This window comes from Vicugna pacos, chromosome 23 (assembly GCF_048564905.1).
Source record: "Vicugna pacos chromosome 23, VicPac4, whole genome shotgun sequence".
Classification (NCBI taxonomy): domain Eukaryota; kingdom Metazoa; phylum Chordata; class Mammalia; order Artiodactyla; family Camelidae; genus Vicugna; species Vicugna pacos.
Window position 1 is genome coordinate 38,112,195 of NC_133009.1, and position 18,880 is coordinate 38,131,074.

The window sequence follows — 18,880 nt, forward strand, 5'->3', positions numbered from 1 at the left end:
AAAGTGCACTGAGTGAACGGTCGGTATCTAGCAGCCTGAAGAATCACTTCCCAGGAAGCCCCAGGGAGGCTCTGGTGTCATTTTATTGCCACATCCCTGGGTCTCCGGGTTCTGTCGGCTCCTGTACTAAGTAACTGGACTTCGAGAATACTTCCACACTTACCCCTCTGGGACCACTACCAAGGACCCTGAGACCCAAAAGAACCTGTCCTTTCTCTGAAAACAGTGAAATGCAGAGTGCAGGTCATCAGCCTGGTTAGCGAGTCACTAGACCAGACAAGAGCACTGAAAATAAGACAGTGCCTGTCCCACACAAACAGACTGGCATGATTTCCACGCTAAGTGCCCCGCCAGACCGAGGGTGCTCAGAAAGTCCACCTGCCAGAGTGGCGGCTGACCAGCAGTCAGAGTGACGAGGAGCGCACCCTGTTTTACAGTAGGGTTTGCAGGAGGGCGGCCGCCTCTGCACCTCCCTTGATAAGGGGTTTGCTTCTCTGCATCTAAAGGAAAAGACTTCTGGGGTTAGAGTGCTGCTCAGGGTGCAGACAGAAGGCTGAGGTCTTCCCGTGTGTCTAGGGGAGGTGGGGTGGAAAGAGGGAGCGTGGACCAGCTTGGCAGCCTCACAGAGACCTGCCTTCCTCCTCTGTCCAGATCAAAGTGTGGACGGCCAACCCCCAGCAGTTTGTAGAAGATGAAGACGATGATACTTTTTCCTACACCGTTAGGATTGCAGCACAAGACCTGCTGCTGGTAAGAGGACGCCTTGATGCCTCCGCCAAGCAGTCCCAGGGGCGCGAGAGCTTTTCCTTGTCGGGCTCACGGGCTGCACGGTGTTGGTGTGACCTTCCTTAGACGTGCTGGGGGGTAACAAGGCAGCATCTCCAGTGCAGCTTGAGGCTCAGGAACCCGGGAGGCATTGCTGCTGGTCCTGATCCACGTGTGAATACTGGATGTGGAATGTGTGCAGAGGACAATGTTGTGCTGGCTAAGGGGAGGGGGACTCAGGAACATTCCAGCTTAATTCACTCTTCACCAGGAATCTGTGGCTCAAACTAGAGATCGGAAAGTTAAAAACAAAACAAAAAACACTTAGGTTGCTGAGAGGTGAGCGTCCATCTGGAGGTCTGTCCCTGTTTCTTTGGCTCTGGCTGGAGCACAGAACGTGGAGGCTCCATGAGGGAGCTGCTGCTGGCTGCCTGCTGGGCGAGGCTTGTTCTCCGTGTTGGTGTGACTGCTTGTCATCATCCTGCAGCGTCTCTGCAGCCCCGAGAGAAAGCACACCCAGGTGCAGTTAGCAGAGGGCTCCCAGAGTAGAGGTCTGGTCCCTGGCCATCCCAGGATGTCTCTGGCTGACCCCTTGTGCTCTGCTGACCATAGCCAGAGGGGCTCTGCGCGGCATTAGCTTTCCAGTGCCTGCACGCTGCGGGGCATGGGTGCTGCCCTCCCTCCATTAACGACCTCCGTCTGTCAGGGGTGGGTTTTGGTCAGACTTGGCCGCATGTGTGTGAAGGAGTTCCAGCCGTTCAGTGCGCGGTGAAAGTGGGTTTAATTTGCACAGAAACACGTCTCGGCCCCTCCTCTCTCCCTAGGCTGTGGCCACTGATTTCCAGAACGAGAGTGCGGCCGCCCTGGCCGCTGCAGCCACGCGGCACCTACAGGAGGCCGAGCAGACCAGGAGCAGCGGCGCCGAGCACTGGTGAGGGCGAGCGGCGCAGGCGTGTGCGGGGCCCCGGGGCCGAGGAAGGCGGGGCCCGCTTGGACCTTCCCTTCTAAAGCAGCTCTTCCCCTCCTTTCGGTAGCTGATTACGCCGCCTTTCTTTCACCCCTTCTTTAAAGGCCTTGAGAGGAGGACTTTTGTTTGTTTCTGTTTGTGTTAAATGACACTGTTTTCAGCTCTGGGCTTGGGAGGGAGAGCAGCTGGAGCGCCCTGCCCGAGTCTTCGCCCTCACAGGCTCCCCGTGGGGGCAACGTGGCTGGCTCTAGCAGGCGTGTCCCCACCTGACAGGTGGAAGACTCACGAGGCCTGCATGCTGGCCCTGGGCTCAGTGAAGTCCGTCCTCACCGACGGTGTGAAGAGCGGCCGGGTCCACTTTGACATGCACGGGTTCCTGGCCGGCGTCGTCCTGGCAGACCTCAGCCTCTCAGGTCCGTGTCCGCGCCGCGCTGCCCACGCAGTTGTGGGGCTCCCAGGGGTGATGAGCCTGCTCCCCAGCTGTTCTTAGGGTGAAAGTCCTCCTTCCACCCCAGACCTTGAACCCATCTGAACCTCTGCAGCTGCCCCGGGACCTTGACTCACGCTTCACCGTCTGGCGATTAGTGCCCCTCACTCTCCCACGCTCTTCGCACTTCCCAGATCAGCGCTCACACTCACGGCTGCGTTTTGGAGCTTGGATAGAATGCAGATCTGGTTGCTGTGCGTTAAGAACTCTGGGTGGAGTTCTGTCATCACAAAGTCTAGAATACTCTCAGGCAGTCTGTCAGGCTCATCCTTTCTGTTCGTTTCCTGTCATTTTTCTCAGATTACTTACTCTTTTTCAAACTGTTCTATCCAGATAATTAAAACGTTCCGTTCTCATGTCCCTGTTAGCCACCAGCCTTCGAAAGAAATGCCCTCTACTGCAGGAGACTGGTCTCTCAGCAGCGCAGGGCAGTGGCTGAGGAGCACTCTTGTCTCTGGGTGACAGGTCCCGCTCCGTCGCGCCCGCCCACACTTGCTCGCCCACCAGAGCCAGACCCCACCCCACCGCAGAGTGCGGTCCCTGCTTCCTCTGTGAGCGTGTCAGTCCTGGGGCGCTGGGCGTTGTTCACGCCATCCTCAGTCCACTCCCTGCCTCCTCCTCATAGGAGAGCCCTTCAGTGAGAACCTTCTGCTCGGCCTCTCAGCAGGTGCTCTGTTGCAGGATGTCTCACACCATCGCTTGCATTTTCTGAGTCGCAGAATTACAGTGGTTGAGCATCCAGAGCTCATACCCACTGGGCAAGTCCTCCTTCACTCTGCTTTTATCAAATGCTGCATTATGTTGTGGCGGATGAGTATGTTTCCTTCTCCTAGTAGAGTGTAAGCTGTTTGAGACTAGAAATCATGGCAGATACACCTTTATATCCCACAGTGCCTTGCACGTAGTGGGCGTGGTGTCATCAAGTGTTGAACCAATGGTTGGAATCAAATCCGTCAACATAGTTTCGTAGAATTTGCCCGAGCAAAGCTTTTCTGTGTGAGCCGTTCTCAGATGTGGGCCTCAGCACCCCTCTACGCTTTTACAAATTATCAATGATTCCAAGGAGGTTTTTCTGTGAGATGTGTGTCAGTATCTAACATATTGGTAATTAAAACTGAGCAGCTTTCAGAATACAAGAAACACAAGCATGCATTCCATTCACTGTCACAGCCATGGTGTCATACGTGATGTAATCTCTGGACAGCTCCACTGTGTACCTGAGAAGGAATGGGAGTGAAAAAGACACGTAAGGTCTTGGTATTGTTATGAAAATAGTTTTAACTATCGGGACTTCCAGGAGTCCCTGAACGACACTTTGAGAATTGCTGCTCTGCATCCTGTGTATTAGTATGTAATCACTTGGCACAGATTGTTCAGTTCTCATAGTCTCCGTCCTCACGATCTGTACTGCCCGCAGAGGACAGTGACCCTAACTGGGCGCTGGAGCGTCAACCACATAGACATCACAGGAACGGCAGAGTGAGGTGTTAGCTTCTGGGCAGGTGTGCGTCTCCAGACAACCTGCAGGGTCAGAGGTGCCGCAGGAGAGCGTGCGCTTCCTCTGCCACACAGCCGCCCGTTACTGCAGCAGGCTGAGGGGTGGGGGGCGTCGTGGGACACCTGTCTGTGGTCCAGCCCCTAATTGCTCTCTCTCCCTCCCAGTGTCTCCTTTCCTCTTGGGCCGGGCCCTTTGGGCTGCCAGTCGGTTCACTGTTGCTATGTCCCCTGAACTGATCCAGCAGTTTCTTCAGGCAACAGTTAGTGGTCTTCATGAGACACAGCCCCCATCCGTTCGAATTTCTGCTGTGCGAGCCATCTGGGGGTGAGTACGCCGCCTTAGGACAGTAAGCACTGTTTCAAGAGAAAATTACTCGGTAGGAGTCCTGGACAGCAGGTGTCCAGGGGTTATGCTGCTTGGAAGTTTCTGAAGATTAGCTGCAGAACGGATGCTGGAAGGACAAGGAGGGAGCCGTGCCAGGAGCGCGGCTTCTGTGCATCCCGGAGATAGCCCGTTCCCTTTTACTCCTCAGCCCTCCCCTCTCCCTCCTGCTGGAATCACCTGGACCCCTCCCCTCCTCACAGAGCTGGAGGACCCGAGGCTCTGAGAGGCAGAACCAGCTGCCTGGGGCACAGCCCTGGGGCACGAAGCAGTCAGAGCCCTGGTCATTTGGTGATTGATTGCCCCTTGTTAGAGTCCAAACTGGGAACAGTGTGGCCTGGAAACACTGCTCACTTTTTCCTGATTTTATTTCTTTTTCACAGCACGTATACTAATGCCCCAACTTGTCATTTATTTGTATTCCTTCCCAGACCAGACGGAGCATTGTTATTTTCAGAGTATTTTGAAGTTCAAACTTAAGAGTCTCATTTGAATCCTAAAAATTGCCAAAAACCCTAAAAACACAGAGTTTGTCTTCCACCTGCGTGTACTGTCTTCCTCCTTTGAAGCAGAGATTGAGATGCGTGATTACACGTCCTAGGAAGCAGCGGTGGGGGTGGTGTCAGGAAGATGTCTCAGGTGCCCGTTGCTCTTACCCTCCCTCAGCAACAGTTTGGCATCTGTCCAGGGGAGGAGATTGTCACCCCTGGTGCCGTCTAAACCAAGGAGAGCCGTTCTGAGAAGACAAGCCCACACCCCGGTGACTAAGTCACCACCCCCAGTCCTGGCTGCAGCCCTGGATGTGACTTCAGTCCCTGAGGACTTGGCTCCAGCCCCGTCTGGCTTTGGTTCTGCCACCAGCACCACACACCAGGGCCCAGGGGGTCTCATCCATCTGTGTGTCAGGTAACAGGCACACAGACCTCGGTCCCAGCTGTGGACCCCGTGTGGCCCACGGACTAGCCCTAGCACCTCTCAGCCATGGCCCAGGAGCCCCTGAGGAGCACTGATTTAGACAGTCACCTTTGAACCAGGGGGCCTTCGTTGAAGTCCAGAAGTCTAGTGGAGAAGTTCCAGCACACCCCTGGACCGAAAAATCCAAGATTGACACCTTGAAGAGGCCAGTCAGTAAAGACTAGAGGAAGTGACTGCTACTTCTCCTGTGAAGACAGCAATGCAAGATGTAAAGGAACTCGAAAAACCAAGGAAGCGTGACACCACGAAAGAAAACAATAATTTTCCAGTGGCCAGCCCCAAATCTGTGATTTACCCAGTAAAGAGTCCAAAATAGCCACTTTAAGGAGCTCAGTGAAAACACAAGAAAACACAGCAAAGACAATCCAGTGAGATCAAAAGAACTGTTCACAAACAAAGTAAGTTCAACAAAGAAGGAGAAATCATAAAAAAGAACCGAGCAGAAACTGTAGAGCAGGAGGGCACACAGTGAAATGAGAGGTGCGGCAGGGAGCATCAGCAGCGGGGGCGCGCCGAGGAAGGGTCTGAGCTGGAGGACAGGGCCTCTGACATCCTGTCGGGGGAGGAGAAGAAAGGAGAAAAGGAGTGAAGAGCGTGTGAACTGTGGGGTCCCCAGGGAAGAGGGGGAGGGAGCAGAAAGCTTTTAGAGAAGTAATGTCTGAGAGCTGGCCAAATCTGAGGAGAGATTTGTGCATCCCACTTACAACGCTAATGTATCACCCCAGACTTTCCGTCCAAAAGTACCTTCTCCAAGACACAATACAATGAAACTATCTAAAGTCAAAGACAAAGAATTGAAAAGCAGCAAGAGAAGGGGGGAAGGTGTATTTCCAGTGGTAGAGCGCATGCTCAGCGTGCATGAGGCCGTGGGGTCCATCCCCACTACCTCCTCCGAGAATAAATCAATCCTGAATAAACCTAGTTACCTCCCCCCACCAAAAAATACATAAATAAACTTTTAAAAAAAGGCAGCAAGAGGGGGAAAAAAGTTCTCCCTTACAAGTGAACTCACATAAGGCTGTCAGCAGGTTTCCCAGCAGAAACTTTGCAAGCCCGGAGAGAGTGGGATGACAGAAGAAACTGCCTATCGGGGTGCTTTACCCAGCAAAGGTGTCCTCCAGAAACGAAGCCAAAATGAAGACTCTACCAGACAAACAAAGCTGAAGGAGTTCTTCAAACTGAAATGAAAGGATCCGCAAGAGGGGAGCAGAGGGACCACAGAAAAGCCAGAGAGCAATAAATAAAATGGGCTTCCCTGTCAAAACTACTTTAAATATAAATGGATACATTCTCTAATCAAAAGTTAGAGTAGCTGAATGAATTTAAAAAAAAAGAAAGACCTAACTGTATGCCACCTACAGGAGACCACAGGTTTAAGGACACACATACGCTCAGAGTGAGGGGAAGGAAAAAGATACTCCGTGCAAGTAGGAACCCAGAGAGCGAGGGTAGCTATGCTTTTATCAGACAAAATGGACCTTAATTCAAAAGCTGTAGCAAGAAACAAAGGTCATTATATGATAAAGGGGTTAATTCGTCAGGAAGATAGAGCGATTACAAATACACATGCCCTGACATCAGCGCCCCTAAGACGTTCAGCACGTGTTAGTATCTGGAAGAAGAGGCAGGCAGGAATCCAGTAATAGCATGAAGCTTGTACCACTCAGCATGGTTAGCCCATCCAAAGAACAAATGAGGGGACGTTGGACTTAAACCATGCTTTCAGCCGTACGGACCTAACGGACATGCAGAATGTTTATCCAACAGCTGTGCAACACACGTCCTTCTCAAGCATGCATGGAACGTTCTCCAAGATAGGTCATAAAACAGGTATCCGTGAATTTAAGAAAATTAAAGTCATACTACGTATCTTTTCTGGCCACATTGGGATGAAACTAGAAATTAATTACAGTGGGAAACTGTAAAAAACATTACAAATATGTGGAAATTGAACAACACGTTTCTCAACAACCAATGAAAAGCTCTTTGATTTCAAAGAAGAAATCAAAAGAGAAATCTAAAATGTCTTGAAACAAATGAAAATGGATGCACAACATACCAAAACTTACGGGATGCAGCAGAAAAAGTCCTGAAAAGGAATTTTATAGATTAGAAAAACATCTACATTAAGAAAAAAGAAATATCTTGGGGAGGGTACAGCTCAGTGATACAGCGCATGCCTTGCACACACAAGGTCCTGGGTTCAACCCCTGGTACCTCCATCAAAAAGTAAATAAATAAGTAAAAGTAATTAATTACTATCCCCCTGCAAAAAAAATAAATAAATAAAAAACCAGAAACTAACAGTGCAACTTTACACGTCAAGGGACTAGAAAAAGAACAAAGCCCAGAGGTCAGAGCAGAAATAAGTGAAATAGAGACCAGAAGATACTAGGAAAGTTCAGTGAAAGTAGAACTGGTTTTTTGGGTGGGGTTTTGTTTGTTTTCTTGGGACTGGTTTTTTGAAAAGATAAAATTGACAAACTTAAGGCAAACTAAAAAGAAAAGAGAGAAACTCAGATACTAAAGCAGAGATGGCAGAGGAGACGCCACAGCCAGCACCACAGAGACACAGGGTCGGAAAAGACCCTGTGGGCAAGTCTGTGCCTACAAACCGGAGAACCTGGAAGGAGCGGGCAAGCTCCTAGAAACACACGGGCCGCCAAAACCGAGTCATGCAGAACGAATGAGCAGACCAACGGCTAAAACAGAGACAGAGTCAGAAGCCTCCAGTAAGGGAAAAGCCCAGGACCACGAGGATTTCGCTGGTGAATTCTACCCAGCATCTAAAGAATTAGTGCCAGTCCCTCTCAAACTCGGCCAAAAACATTGAAGAGGGAGGAGGGAGCACTTCCAGACGAACTTGACATGGCCGGCCACCCGGGGACCCTTGCAGGAGAGGACAGCTGCCGGCCAGCTGCCTCATAAATGCAGGCGCAGAAGCTCTCAGCACGGCGTCAGCATGCCGAGTCCAGCACGGGTCAGGGCTCTGCCCAGCGCGCGCCAGCACGCCTGGACCACCGCGCTGATAGCATGGGAGGTCGCAGACCGGCTACCTCCATAGACGCAGAGAAGACTTGACAAAGTGCAACATCCACTCATGATAAAAGCTTCCAGCAAAGTGGGTATAGAAGGAGCACGCCTCGGCACAATGAAGGCCACGTGTGACGAGCCCTGGGCAACATGTTCAACAGCGAAAAGCTGAAGCTCCTCTGAGACCGGGATCTAGAAGAGTGGCGACACCACTCCTGTCGCCGTGGCACTGAAAGTCCCAGCCAGGGCAGCTGGGAAAGAAATGGTCAGAAACAGATTTTAAAAACATTATTTGCAATTGCATCAAGAACAATGAAACACTTAAGAATAAGTTTAACCCAGGTGGTGGAAGATCTGTGCATGGAACATTATAAGATATTGGGGAAAGAAGACAAGCTGAAAGCATCACGCTTCCTGATTTTAAACCGTATGAAAGCTATAGTAATCAAAGCAGTATGGTATTGGCCTAAAAACAGACAGAAAGATCAGTGGAGCAGAACTGAGAGCCCCTCTATGAACCCAGACACGTATGGTCACTTACTGTAAAACAGAGAAGCCAAGCATATGCAATGGGGAAGGAGATGGTGCTGGGAAAACTGGACCCTTATCTTGAGACCATGTACTGAAGCTGACTCAAAATAGACTGAAGACTTGAACATAAGATGTGAAACCATAAGGCTCCTGTAAGAAAACAGAAGTTAAGCTCCTTGGCAGTAGTCTTGGCAGTGATGTTTTAGATTTGACACCAAGAGCAACGGCAAAAATACACAAGTGTGGGACTACATCAAACTAAAAAAGCACAGCAAAGGAGACCATTAGCCAAACGAAAAGGCACCCTACCTCATGGGAGACAATGTTTGCAAACCATTTAGCTGATAAGGGGTTAATGTCCAGAATATATGAAGAACTCAGCTCAGTACCAAATAAAATAGTCTTGATTTTTAAAATGGCGGGTGACTTGAATGAACATTTTTTTCTGAAGGAGACATACAGGCAGGTAGACGACAGGTGCATGAAAGGGTGCTCGACATCACTTGTTATGAGGAAAACGTAAATCAGAGCCTCAGATACCGCCTCACACCTGTTAAAATGGCTGCTATCAAAAATTCGAGAAATAGTGTGTTGGCGAGAATGTGGAGAAAAGGGAACCCTTGTGCACCGTTGGTAGGAATGTAAAGTGGCACAGCCACTGTGGAAAACAGTATGGAGGTTCCTCAAAAAGTTAATAATAGAACTCCCGTATAACCCAGCAGTGTCACTTCTGACATTGAAATGAAATGAAAGGAGTGAAACAGGACCTCAGAGATACCTGCGCTCCCGGGCTCGCTGCCTCGCTGGTCACCACAGCCAGGACATGGAAACAGCCCAGATGTGCGTCTGTGGATGGACGGGTGCAGATGTGCCATGTGGTCGGCGGACTTACTCAACTGCGAGAAAGAAAGAAGGAGATCCTGCCATTTGCAGCAGCACGAGTGGACCTTGAGGGCATTGTGCTAAGGGAAGTAAGTCAGAGGAAGACAAACGCTGCATGGTGTCACTTACATGTGGAATCTTAACGTCAAACTCATTGTGAAAGAGACTGGAAAAGTGGTTGTTGGGGGAGGGGATGTGGAGAGACCGATGAAAGGGCCCAGGCTCTCGTCTGTAGGATGAGTGAGGTCTGAGGGTCTGACGTAAGGCACGGTGGGAATAGCTGGTGACGCTGTAGTGTATAATTGAAAGTAGGAATTAAGTGTAAGATAGATCTGAGGCGATGAGTGCGTTAATAAATTAGGCGAGGAAGACCTTTCAGAACTTAAATGTATGTCAGATCACCACGGTGCACATTTTAAATCTTACGGTTTTTTGTGTGTCAGTTATACTGCAATAGAACTGAAAAATAAATTTGAAAAATTTTAAGTTTTTTTACAAGTTTATATTATGTGAAGAGAACTTTTTCTTAAGTGATTTTCTGTTCTCTGAGTACACGCGTAAGGATTTTCTTGAAAGGTGTAACAGCTGTCTCTGGAGAACTGACAAGCCACCAACATGCACACCAGAGGTGGGGACACTCGTGCACGTTACAGAGCGTGTTGAAGACTGGACCCCTTGTGTGGTCCATGGTCACGGGCAAGGGGCCCAGCTGTCCTCCTCCTCACAGCCAGAGGCCCCCTTGGGTCACTTCCCTCTTCATTTTCTGGCCGGTTACAGCCTGGCTCGCGTCTGAAACTGTTCATTCTCAAGTCCCAGCAGCCCTTTCTGGTCATCACAGCACCTTTGCTTTTCTTTCTTCTTTTACCCCAATTTTAATTTATCCGTTCACGTCATGGTGTATGGATTATTGCAAACTGCTGTAAGTCATTCCTGAAACAAGACACTGAGTGGCAGACACTCACGCCGCGTCGCACTTGTCTGATCCTGTTGCGCTGGCCTTTGTCCGGGGCTCCAGGTCTGTGTTTGTGCTCATGTCAGTACTGGATGGGTATCCTACAGGTACCCGAAGACCAGTGCCCACCGCTGAGCTTACTGTTGTCCGGCTCGCAGCCTGCCTGTCTGCGCACCCTGTTTCAGTGAGAGTAGAAGCCTCGTACCCTCAGACCTTACACCTGCAGGTAGAGCCCTGGCACTGCCCGCTCTCCTTAGCCCCTCATCTCCTCTGCCTCACTCCCTGGCGCCCCCTGGAGCTCGAGCGCTCGGCTGCTCACCGGAGTCACTGCAGCAGTGCCTGGCGGGGCTCCCCGCCTGTGGACTCACCACGTGGGCTATCCTGTCTCAGCTGTCCAGCTGATCTGAGACAGAGCACTGTTGTTTTTGCTCCTGTAATTAAAACTCTCCTGGCTCCAGTTTTGCTCTTCAGACTCTGAGACACAGGGGCCCCAGGAGAAAGTCATAGTATATCAGAGGGTGTGTGAAGCCACAGGGTAAATATATAGCACTTTCTGGGGATGTCAGTTTTCCTTGAAGACTATGGGGTAGGGTAAGGAAGAAATTTGATAGAATTAGGTAGAAGTAGTTTATAAGGGAAAAAAATAAAAACCTTTGAGACGCACTGGCTTCCAGAATAAAGTCTAACTCCTTAGCACGGCACAGATCCCCTGTGCTCTGAGCAGGCGGAGCAGCCTCTGGGGTCTGTCAGGCCGCACAGCTGCGAGCTCGTCAGGAGGGCAGAGTGACTGACCCTCCGAGTGGGGAGCCGGGGTGGGGGTGCTCGTCTAAGGAGTTGAGAAGACGTGAAGACAGCCATTTCTCAAGTATCTGTGGAAGGCCTTGTTCCTGTGCTAGGTTTTAACATACGGAAACAATGGTTTTCTGGGTTTATTGTCATTCTGAAGGTCAGCGAAAGTGAAGACTTAGATGATACATTTTTAGTAATTGCGCCCCACTGGATATGGCAGCAGCACCCAGTAAGTATTTGCTGACTAAGTAAGAGGTGAAAAAGGCAGTGCTGTGCACGGAAGACAAACCTAAACCTACAGACGGTGCAGACGGTGCTCCAGCTTTGTAAGGGTGTGTGCAGCATTTGTGTAAATTGATCTCATTTTAGGATGCCAAAAAGTACAAAACTTTCATAACGTGAAAGTTAGAAAATAGTCTCTTACTAAATAACGTTTGTTGGAAAAGATGTTAAAACCATAGTAACTATTTAGAAAATAATGAGAGGATATAAGTAAAAATCTTAGGAATGTGACTAAAACAGTAGTCTGAGGAATCATAAGACGTTTAACTTAATATCTTAATCATTTGGATGTAGAATTGTATGATTGAATTTGTTTCAAAACAGAATGGTGGGTGAAAGACATATTAAGGGAAATAACGAAGACCAAAGCAGAGATGAATCAGAGACCAGAAACGGGGGTGCTGGTGTTCACAGAGTGTGCCACAGACGGTGTGGGAGCCCGACTGACGCTAGGAGCAGCTCCACAGAGCTCCACACGGAAGTGCCGTCACGCATGATGCTGCTGGTGGGGAAGACCGGTACTTGGGGGCCCTTGTGAGCAGCCCTGCTTCCCTGTCCCTGCAGGTACTGTGACCAGCTCAAGGTCTCCGAGAGCACCCACGTGCTTCAGCCCTTCCTCCCCAGCATCCTGGACGGCTTGATCCACCTGGCGGCCCAGTTTAGCTCAGAGGTCCTCAACCTTGTGATGGAGACCCTGTGCATCGTCTGCACAGTGGACCCGGAGTTCACAGCCAGCATGGAAGGCAGAATCTGCCCCTTCACCATCGCCATCTTCCTCAAGTACAGTAACGGTAGGCGCCAGGGCGGGCGGGCACCACGGCGGCAGGGTGCAGGCAGGGAGCGCGTCGGCCTGCCGGCCCTGGCGCCAGCCGCAGAGGGCAGGGCACAGCAGGCCTGAGAGGTGGAGTGCCCGCTCCTGCAACTCTTAGTCTCCGGGGGGAACTGGGGAGAGACGATGAATGAAGCGCTAACCAGCAGGCGGTGTGATTCAGAACCCTGGCGGCGAAGTAGGAGATTGAGCCGCTAAATCCAATCAACTTCCTAAAAGAAAAGGCCAAGAAATATAATGAGAAAAGGAGGTACCGAAGAAAGCACACCCGGAAGTTTATGAGCAAGGTGTCCATTGCATTTTCCCATAGTAGCAAAAACTTAGAAGTAATAAAAATTAATTAATTATACCCATTAAGTGGAATGCTCTGCAGCCATTAAAAATCAAACTTCTCAGGAGTAATTAAAGCCATGGGGAAGCACTCATGTTATAGTAAGTGAATAGGTGGTTTCCCAAGATGCACAGAGTATAATCCGAAGGTTCGGTTTTGTTTTAGAACAAGAGGTGTGTGTAGATACGAATATAGAAAAATAGCAGAAGAAAAGACGCCAGAGTGTGAAGGGTAATTATCTCCAGGTGGGGGAACAAGAGCTGTATTCTTTCCTTTGATACTTCTTTGCAGTTTAAGTTTTCCGGTAGTGAGTGTATATTGGTTACATTCTATTGTCAGAAAATGTGTTGAGGATATTTGTTTCTGAAGAGGGAATGTTGACGTTCAGATGATGTGTAGGCACAGGGCTGGGTGTGTAACGTGATGTCGTACTGAACGTTGTGTCTGATTGGCTTTTCTGTGTGACTGTGTCCTGGAGAGGTTTCCACGCTGGGCTCCTGGGCGTAGCTCCTCTCCCGTCACAGGATGTCCCATGCATGGGTATGTCGTGATTGACCTGCTCACTCTGTTTGCGGACACCTAGGTTGTTGACAGTGTTTTCCTGTGACAGATAATGCTGTGGTGGTCTTTTACGTACATCTCAGTGCACTGCACACTGCATACATTTTTTCATGCTAGAGTGAGGAAGACATTTATATTTTTCTTATGTAGGTAAAGCAAGTCAAACTAAACTTCCCTTTCTGAAGTTTTCCCCTTTGCCCTAAATGGCTTTGGCAGTTCTCATCCACCGTGGCCCCCTGCAGAGATGGCTGAGGTCCTCCTTGACACAGAAACCTGGGGAAAGTCAGGGTTCAGGCTGTCTCTGAAACTTTGATATCTTAACCAAGTATCAGTGGGGCTTTTTTTTCCTTAAGCATTTGGTTTCATAATCTAAGTTTCACAAGATCTTAGACATTAGAGCTTTGTCCTGGGAAGAGAGCCAGATTTTATTCTGGGAGCAGCTGGTGCTGGCACGACCACGCGCTCCCTGCCCCCCGACACTGAGCAGTGCTCCCCGGTCCTCGTGTCGCTCGTGCCCCCAGGTCCCATGTGTGTGATGCGTTACCTTGGGTGGGGGCCAACGGCAGGTATGGTTCAGCCAGACACACATGCAGACCGTCAGGCGGGGTCCGTGTTGCCTTGCCCACTTCAGATCCTGTGGTCGCCTCGTTGGCTCAAGACATCTTCAAGGAGCTGTCCCAGATTGAGGCCTGTCAGGGCCCGATGCAGATGAGACTGATTCCCACTCTGGTCAGCATCATGCAGGCCCCCGCAGACAAGATCCCCGCTGGGCTCTGCGCGGTGAGTCCGCCGCCGGCATGGCTGGCGTGGCTGTGGAAGGGAGGGAGACGGGGAGGCTGCACATCTTGCCGAGCCTCGCCGCTGCCCGGCTGCTTCACCCACAGGGACTCCCAGGCCTGGGAAGTGGCTCCCGTTCCCACGGTGCTCTCGGGGAATCGAACCGCTGTCAACACACCACACCTGATTGTCCACGGCGTCTCAAACAACGGGCGTCATGCAGAGGCTGAGATGCCGTCTGCTCTCTTTTTCTTCAGAAACTTGCCTTTTATTAACGAGCTCCCTCTGGGTTGCTAAGTGGGATCCACGCAGTGAGGATCCTGGCTGGTGGGCCCCCCACCCCAGGGACAGTTCTGACTCTGTCTTCTGTCCTGCAGACAGCCATCGACATCCTGACCACGGTGGTGCGGAATACGAAGCCCCCCCTTTCCCAGCTTCTCATCTGCCAGGCTTTCCCCGCCGTGGCCCAGTGCACCCTCCACACAGACGACAACGCCACCATGCAGGTACCAGCGTGGCCAGCACGGAGCAGGTGGAGAAGCTCACCTCTCAAATCTGTGTTTACCCAAAGAACTTGGGAAGCCTGCAAAAGCCAAGCGTTCTGAGCAGCTTAAAGGTGTGGGTGCCAGGCACCCTGCCGTCTGGGTGTGGGTCTGGGTACTGCTGTGACAGGAGAGGTTACAGGCCTGTGGACCTGGGGCCATGAGATGCTTCTGTTGATGAAGTCAGCAGACGGATGCGCTTTGGGTATCTCTAGGCAGATGGTGGTCTGTGTAAGGTCTGTCTCCATCCCCGTGAAGACCTGTAGACGCCCCACTCTTTGCTCTCTTAGTTGTTTGTTCAGTGCCAGGGCGAGATCTTTATGGTGAAACTCGGCTGGCTTGTCCACGGTCCCTTTGATCAGAATCTGTGCTTCTGAGATAGCTGACGAGTGCAGCGGGGACAGGTAGTGCGCGTCTGCCTGTACTGCGTTCCTGACTCCGGTGGGGTGAGCCCAGCACGGCCCCTACAGGCTCGCCGGCCTCGAGACCCAGGCCTGAGCGTCTGTGCCCCTGCAGACGGAGGCCTCGGGTTTCACTTCTGCTGACCCACTTGCCTCTCTCGTCCTGCAGAATGGCGGAGAGTGCCTGCGGGCCTATGTGTCGGTGGCGCTGGAGCAGGTGGCCCAGTGGCGTGATGAGCAGGGCCACAGCGGGCTGTGGTACGTGATGCAGGTGGTGAGCCAGCTCCTGGACCCCCGCACCTCTGAGTTCACCGCCGCCTTTGTGGGCCGCCTCGTGTCCACCCTGATCTCCAAGGCTGGGCAGGAGCTGGGGGAGAACCTGGACCAGATTCTCCGTGCCATCCTCAGCAAGATGCAGCAGGCGGAGACGCTCAGCGTCATGCAGGTAGGCGGACGGCGCCCCTGCCTGCGCTGCCCTTGCGGAGCTGGCAAGCCCAGCGCCCTTGTGCCAGCCCAGGGAACATCGACGGGAAAGTGGCCGCGTTCCCCCAGCTCTTGACCGGCCAGCCCAGGCCCTCTCGTCTGCTGAGCCTCTGAAGTAGGCGTCCTCCTTGTCCTCCACAGTCCCTGATCATGGTGTTCGCCCACCTGGTGCACACTCAGCTGGAGCCCCTCCTGGAGTTCCTGTGCAGCCTCCCGGGACCCACCGGCAAGCCCGCCCTGGAGTTCGTGATGGCCGAGTGGACCAGCCGGCAGCACCTGTTCTACGGGCAGTACGAGGGCAAAGTCAGGTGGGGCCTCGTCCTGCTCCTCGCCGCTCCTCTCCCCTCCTTGCCCTGCCGACCTGCCCCTTGGGTCCCCTTTGCCCATTGTTTCTTTATCACTGACTGTATGTTCAAGGAGCTGCCATCTTGAAGTTCCCAAAATACAGCCGCACCGGTAGACTGTGTTCTTTGGCGGGGAAGGGTGGGGTAGGTCATTAGGTTTATGTATGTATTCATTTAATGGCAGTTCCAGGGATTGAACCCAGGGCCTGGTGCACGCTAAGCCTGCGCTCCGCCGCTGAACTCTACCCTCCCCACCCCCAGACCATATGTTTTTGATCTCTGCTGGCTGGAGACCCTCCTCTGCCCCTGACTCCACCAGCCAAGCACTGCTGGTGGCCTCCTCTCTTGGTGAAGAGGCTCTCTAGCTTCCCCTCCCGGACTTCTGTCCGCGGTTCCTATACCCCACGCACCTCCCGCGTGGACTCTTGGCCCGCTCCAGCTCTGCTCTCAGCACACTACCTGCAGATGCCCTTCTCTGGTGCGACAGAGGTGCGGTGCCCTCGGGGGGAGCCGCGGGGTGGCCTGACCCGGCCTTCCCCTGCAGCTCCGTGGCGCTGTGCAAGCTGCTCCAGCACGGCATCACCGCGGACGACAGGCGGCTGCAGGACATCCGCGTGAAGGGCGAGGAGATCTACGGCCTGGACGAGGGCGTCCGCACCCGCTCCAAGTCGGCCAAGAGTGGGTGACGCATCCCTGGCCCTCACTGGGGCTCAGGACTCTGGGGCTGGAAGCGGGATGGATGTGACTCCTGTTTTTAGAGCATGGTTGTGAGTGGGGGGCTGATAGGAAGCAGAGACTAGGCAAACAGGGGATTGGAACGCATGGTTCCTTCCTGTTGCTGAGAAGGGACAAAAACAGTCTCAGGGACAAGCACCCCGGCTTGGCTCCACTCGGGCCTGGACACCCGCTTTCAGTTTATCTGTTACCGGATTGCTTTTGGCTTATGGCCCCAACGCGTGGTGGGCAGTGAATGCAGAACTGCCCTCTCTGCTGCGGGCTCGTTACCACCTGCGCTGCCCTGCTGTCCGAGCCTCACGACCAGGGCTTCCTGGTCTCTCATCTGCCCTGACTTCTGAGCTCTCCTGACGTGAGCAGAATGAAGTTATTTAAGTTGTCCCTGGCGGCTGGAGGCGGTGTGGGGCAGGGGAAGCCCGGGCACTGCGGGAGAGGAGCGGCCCGGCGGCGGTCTGACGGAAGCCACCCTCTCCCTCCCCAGACCCCGAGCGCTGGACGAACGTCCCCCTGCTGGTCAAGATCCTAAAGCTGATCATCAACGAGCTGTCGAGCGTCATGGAGGCCAACGCCGCCCGCCAGGCCACACCCGCGGGCTGGGGCCCAGGTGCCGTGCGGGCTCCCCAGGGACTCGGCGCCTGGCCGTCAACTCACAGACTTTCAGACTCTCCACTGGGGCAGTCGAGTCCCTCGAGGCCTGTCCGGGGCTGGCCATGCTGTGTGCAGGGTCTGGAGCAGCCAGGAGGCAGGCCCTTCCTGGTCGGCTTGTCCTCCAGACAGCCTCTTGCCTGCTCTCTCCCCACCGGAACACGCCCAGTCTCGCATTCAGACTCGCTGGGGAGGGCTTGCCCCCACCCCCGCGGGCCTCTCCCCCCAGGACTGCAGGCGCGCGTGGAGACCCTCGGGCCGTCCTGTCCTGGCCAGTCTGGGTGTGGGGGGAGGGCGCGCGCGCTCCAGCGGCTTGTCGTTTCCTGCAGATGATGCCAATGACATGTGGGAGGACCAGGACGAGGACGAGGACGAGGAGGAGGACGGGCTTGCCGGCCAGCTCCTGTCGGACATCCTCGCTACGAGTAAATACGGTAAGCAGTGCCCTGCACGGTGGCACCAAGAACTGGGCGCCCCAGGGCCCTCGGCATGCGCTGGCCCTGACCGCGCGTGGTGTCTCTGGCAGAGGAGGATTACTACGAGGATGACGAGGAAGACGACCCTGACGCCCTGAAGGACCCCCTCTATCAGATCGACCTCCAGGTGAGGCCACCCAGGGAAAGTGCCTGGCGAGCCAGTCCAGGCTCACCCATCCTGGTCCGCCGTCAAGGTTAGGGGTGGCCCAGGCTCCGCACCTGGGTGTCTCCCACCAGTGCTGTGGCCTCGTGTCCTGAGGCCCCGTCCTCGGGCGGACTGCGAGATCCAGTCCCATGCAGCCCTGTGCACGCGGCCCCCTGTGGAACCTCCGCGCCCTCCGGGAGGGTGGGAGGCTCTGTGTGTCCCCACGCGGGGCCAGGCCCTTGGGTGACCGCCCCTTCCCCTGCAGGCGTACCTCACGGACTTCCTGTGCCAGTTCGCGCAGCAGCCCTGCTACGCCGTGTTCTCGGGCCACCTCAGCGATGGCGAGAGGCGGGTGCTGCAGACCATCGGCATCTAACTGGCCCCCCCAGCCCGGCCACACCGGTTCGCAGCCCTTCCCGGCCGTGAGATGCACTTCTCTCTCAACCTCGAGTGGCCTCGTGACCCGGCCCTTGGCCTTTGCAGAGTGACAGTGACTGTTCATTAGTGCTGTCGCTAAGGAATGCTGGGACAAAGGGCCCTTTCCAGAGGCCCCCGAAGAACCTTCCTCCCCCTGACCGGCCCCCACCTCTGTTCCTAGAGTCCTCTGCTGGCCAGTCCGGAAACAGGCTGCCCAGGAAGAGTGTGTGTCATGGATTACTTTGCCCCGGCCCAGGAGCACAGGACCATTTATGTTCTAAAACAGACCTGTTTACCTTCGTAGGACATCTGACGTGTCCGGTAGGAACACCCTTGACAAAGGTGCCCTCCGCCCTCCGCCACAGACGCCGGGGTCTCAGGAGCGACACGAAGGAGCCCCGGGGGCCTCTCCTCCTGGACGTCGGTTCTGCCTCGTCGCATGGCAGCCCCTCCTGAAGCTGTTCCTCCGTGTCTGTGCGCACAGGGCAAGCCAGACAGATGGCAACTTGGTTTTCCTTTTTTAGAAAGAAAAAAATTGGGGAAAACATTTTTTTTAAGCCCTCCTGACCCAACTACATTTAACATGTCTCCCCACATTGCCGCGCAGTCTGACGTGCAGAGGGCCCGCTTCCTCAGGAACCCTCCCCGGTGG

The 18,880-nt window shown here is 53.4% G+C and overlaps 1 protein-coding gene across 3 annotated transcripts in view; it reads left to right on the forward strand.

The window, feature by feature from the left end:
- IPO9 (importin 9) overlaps positions 1-18,671 on the forward strand; it is a 38,122-nt gene extending 19,451 nt beyond the window's left edge. For 2 of the 3 annotated variants that reach the window (XM_072948838.1, XM_015247058.3), the window contains exons 11-24: positions 652-750; positions 1,590-1,696; positions 2,006-2,145; positions 3,882-4,041; positions 12,107-12,333; positions 13,895-14,043; positions 14,418-14,546; positions 15,153-15,428; positions 15,608-15,774; positions 16,355-16,488; positions 17,027-17,149; positions 17,520-17,624; positions 17,717-17,793; positions 18,077-18,340. In XM_072948838.1, coding sequence (XP_072804939.1) covers positions 652-750; positions 1,590-1,696; positions 2,006-2,145; positions 3,882-4,041; positions 12,107-12,333; positions 13,895-14,043; positions 14,418-14,546; positions 15,153-15,428; positions 15,608-15,774; positions 16,355-16,488; positions 17,027-17,149; positions 17,520-17,624; positions 17,717-17,793; positions 18,077-18,187 — 2,004 coding nt within the window. In that variant the 3' untranslated portion in view covers positions 18,188-18,340. Of the gene's footprint in view, positions 1-651; positions 751-1,589; positions 1,697-2,005; positions 2,146-3,881; positions 4,042-12,106; positions 12,334-13,894; positions 14,044-14,417; positions 14,547-15,152; positions 15,429-15,607; positions 15,775-16,354; positions 16,489-17,026; positions 17,150-17,519; positions 17,625-17,716; positions 17,794-18,076; positions 18,341-18,532 lie in introns of those variants that run through there. The other variant, XM_072948839.1, reaches the window with a different exon arrangement.
- Positions 18,672-18,880: the final 209 nt, after the last annotated feature.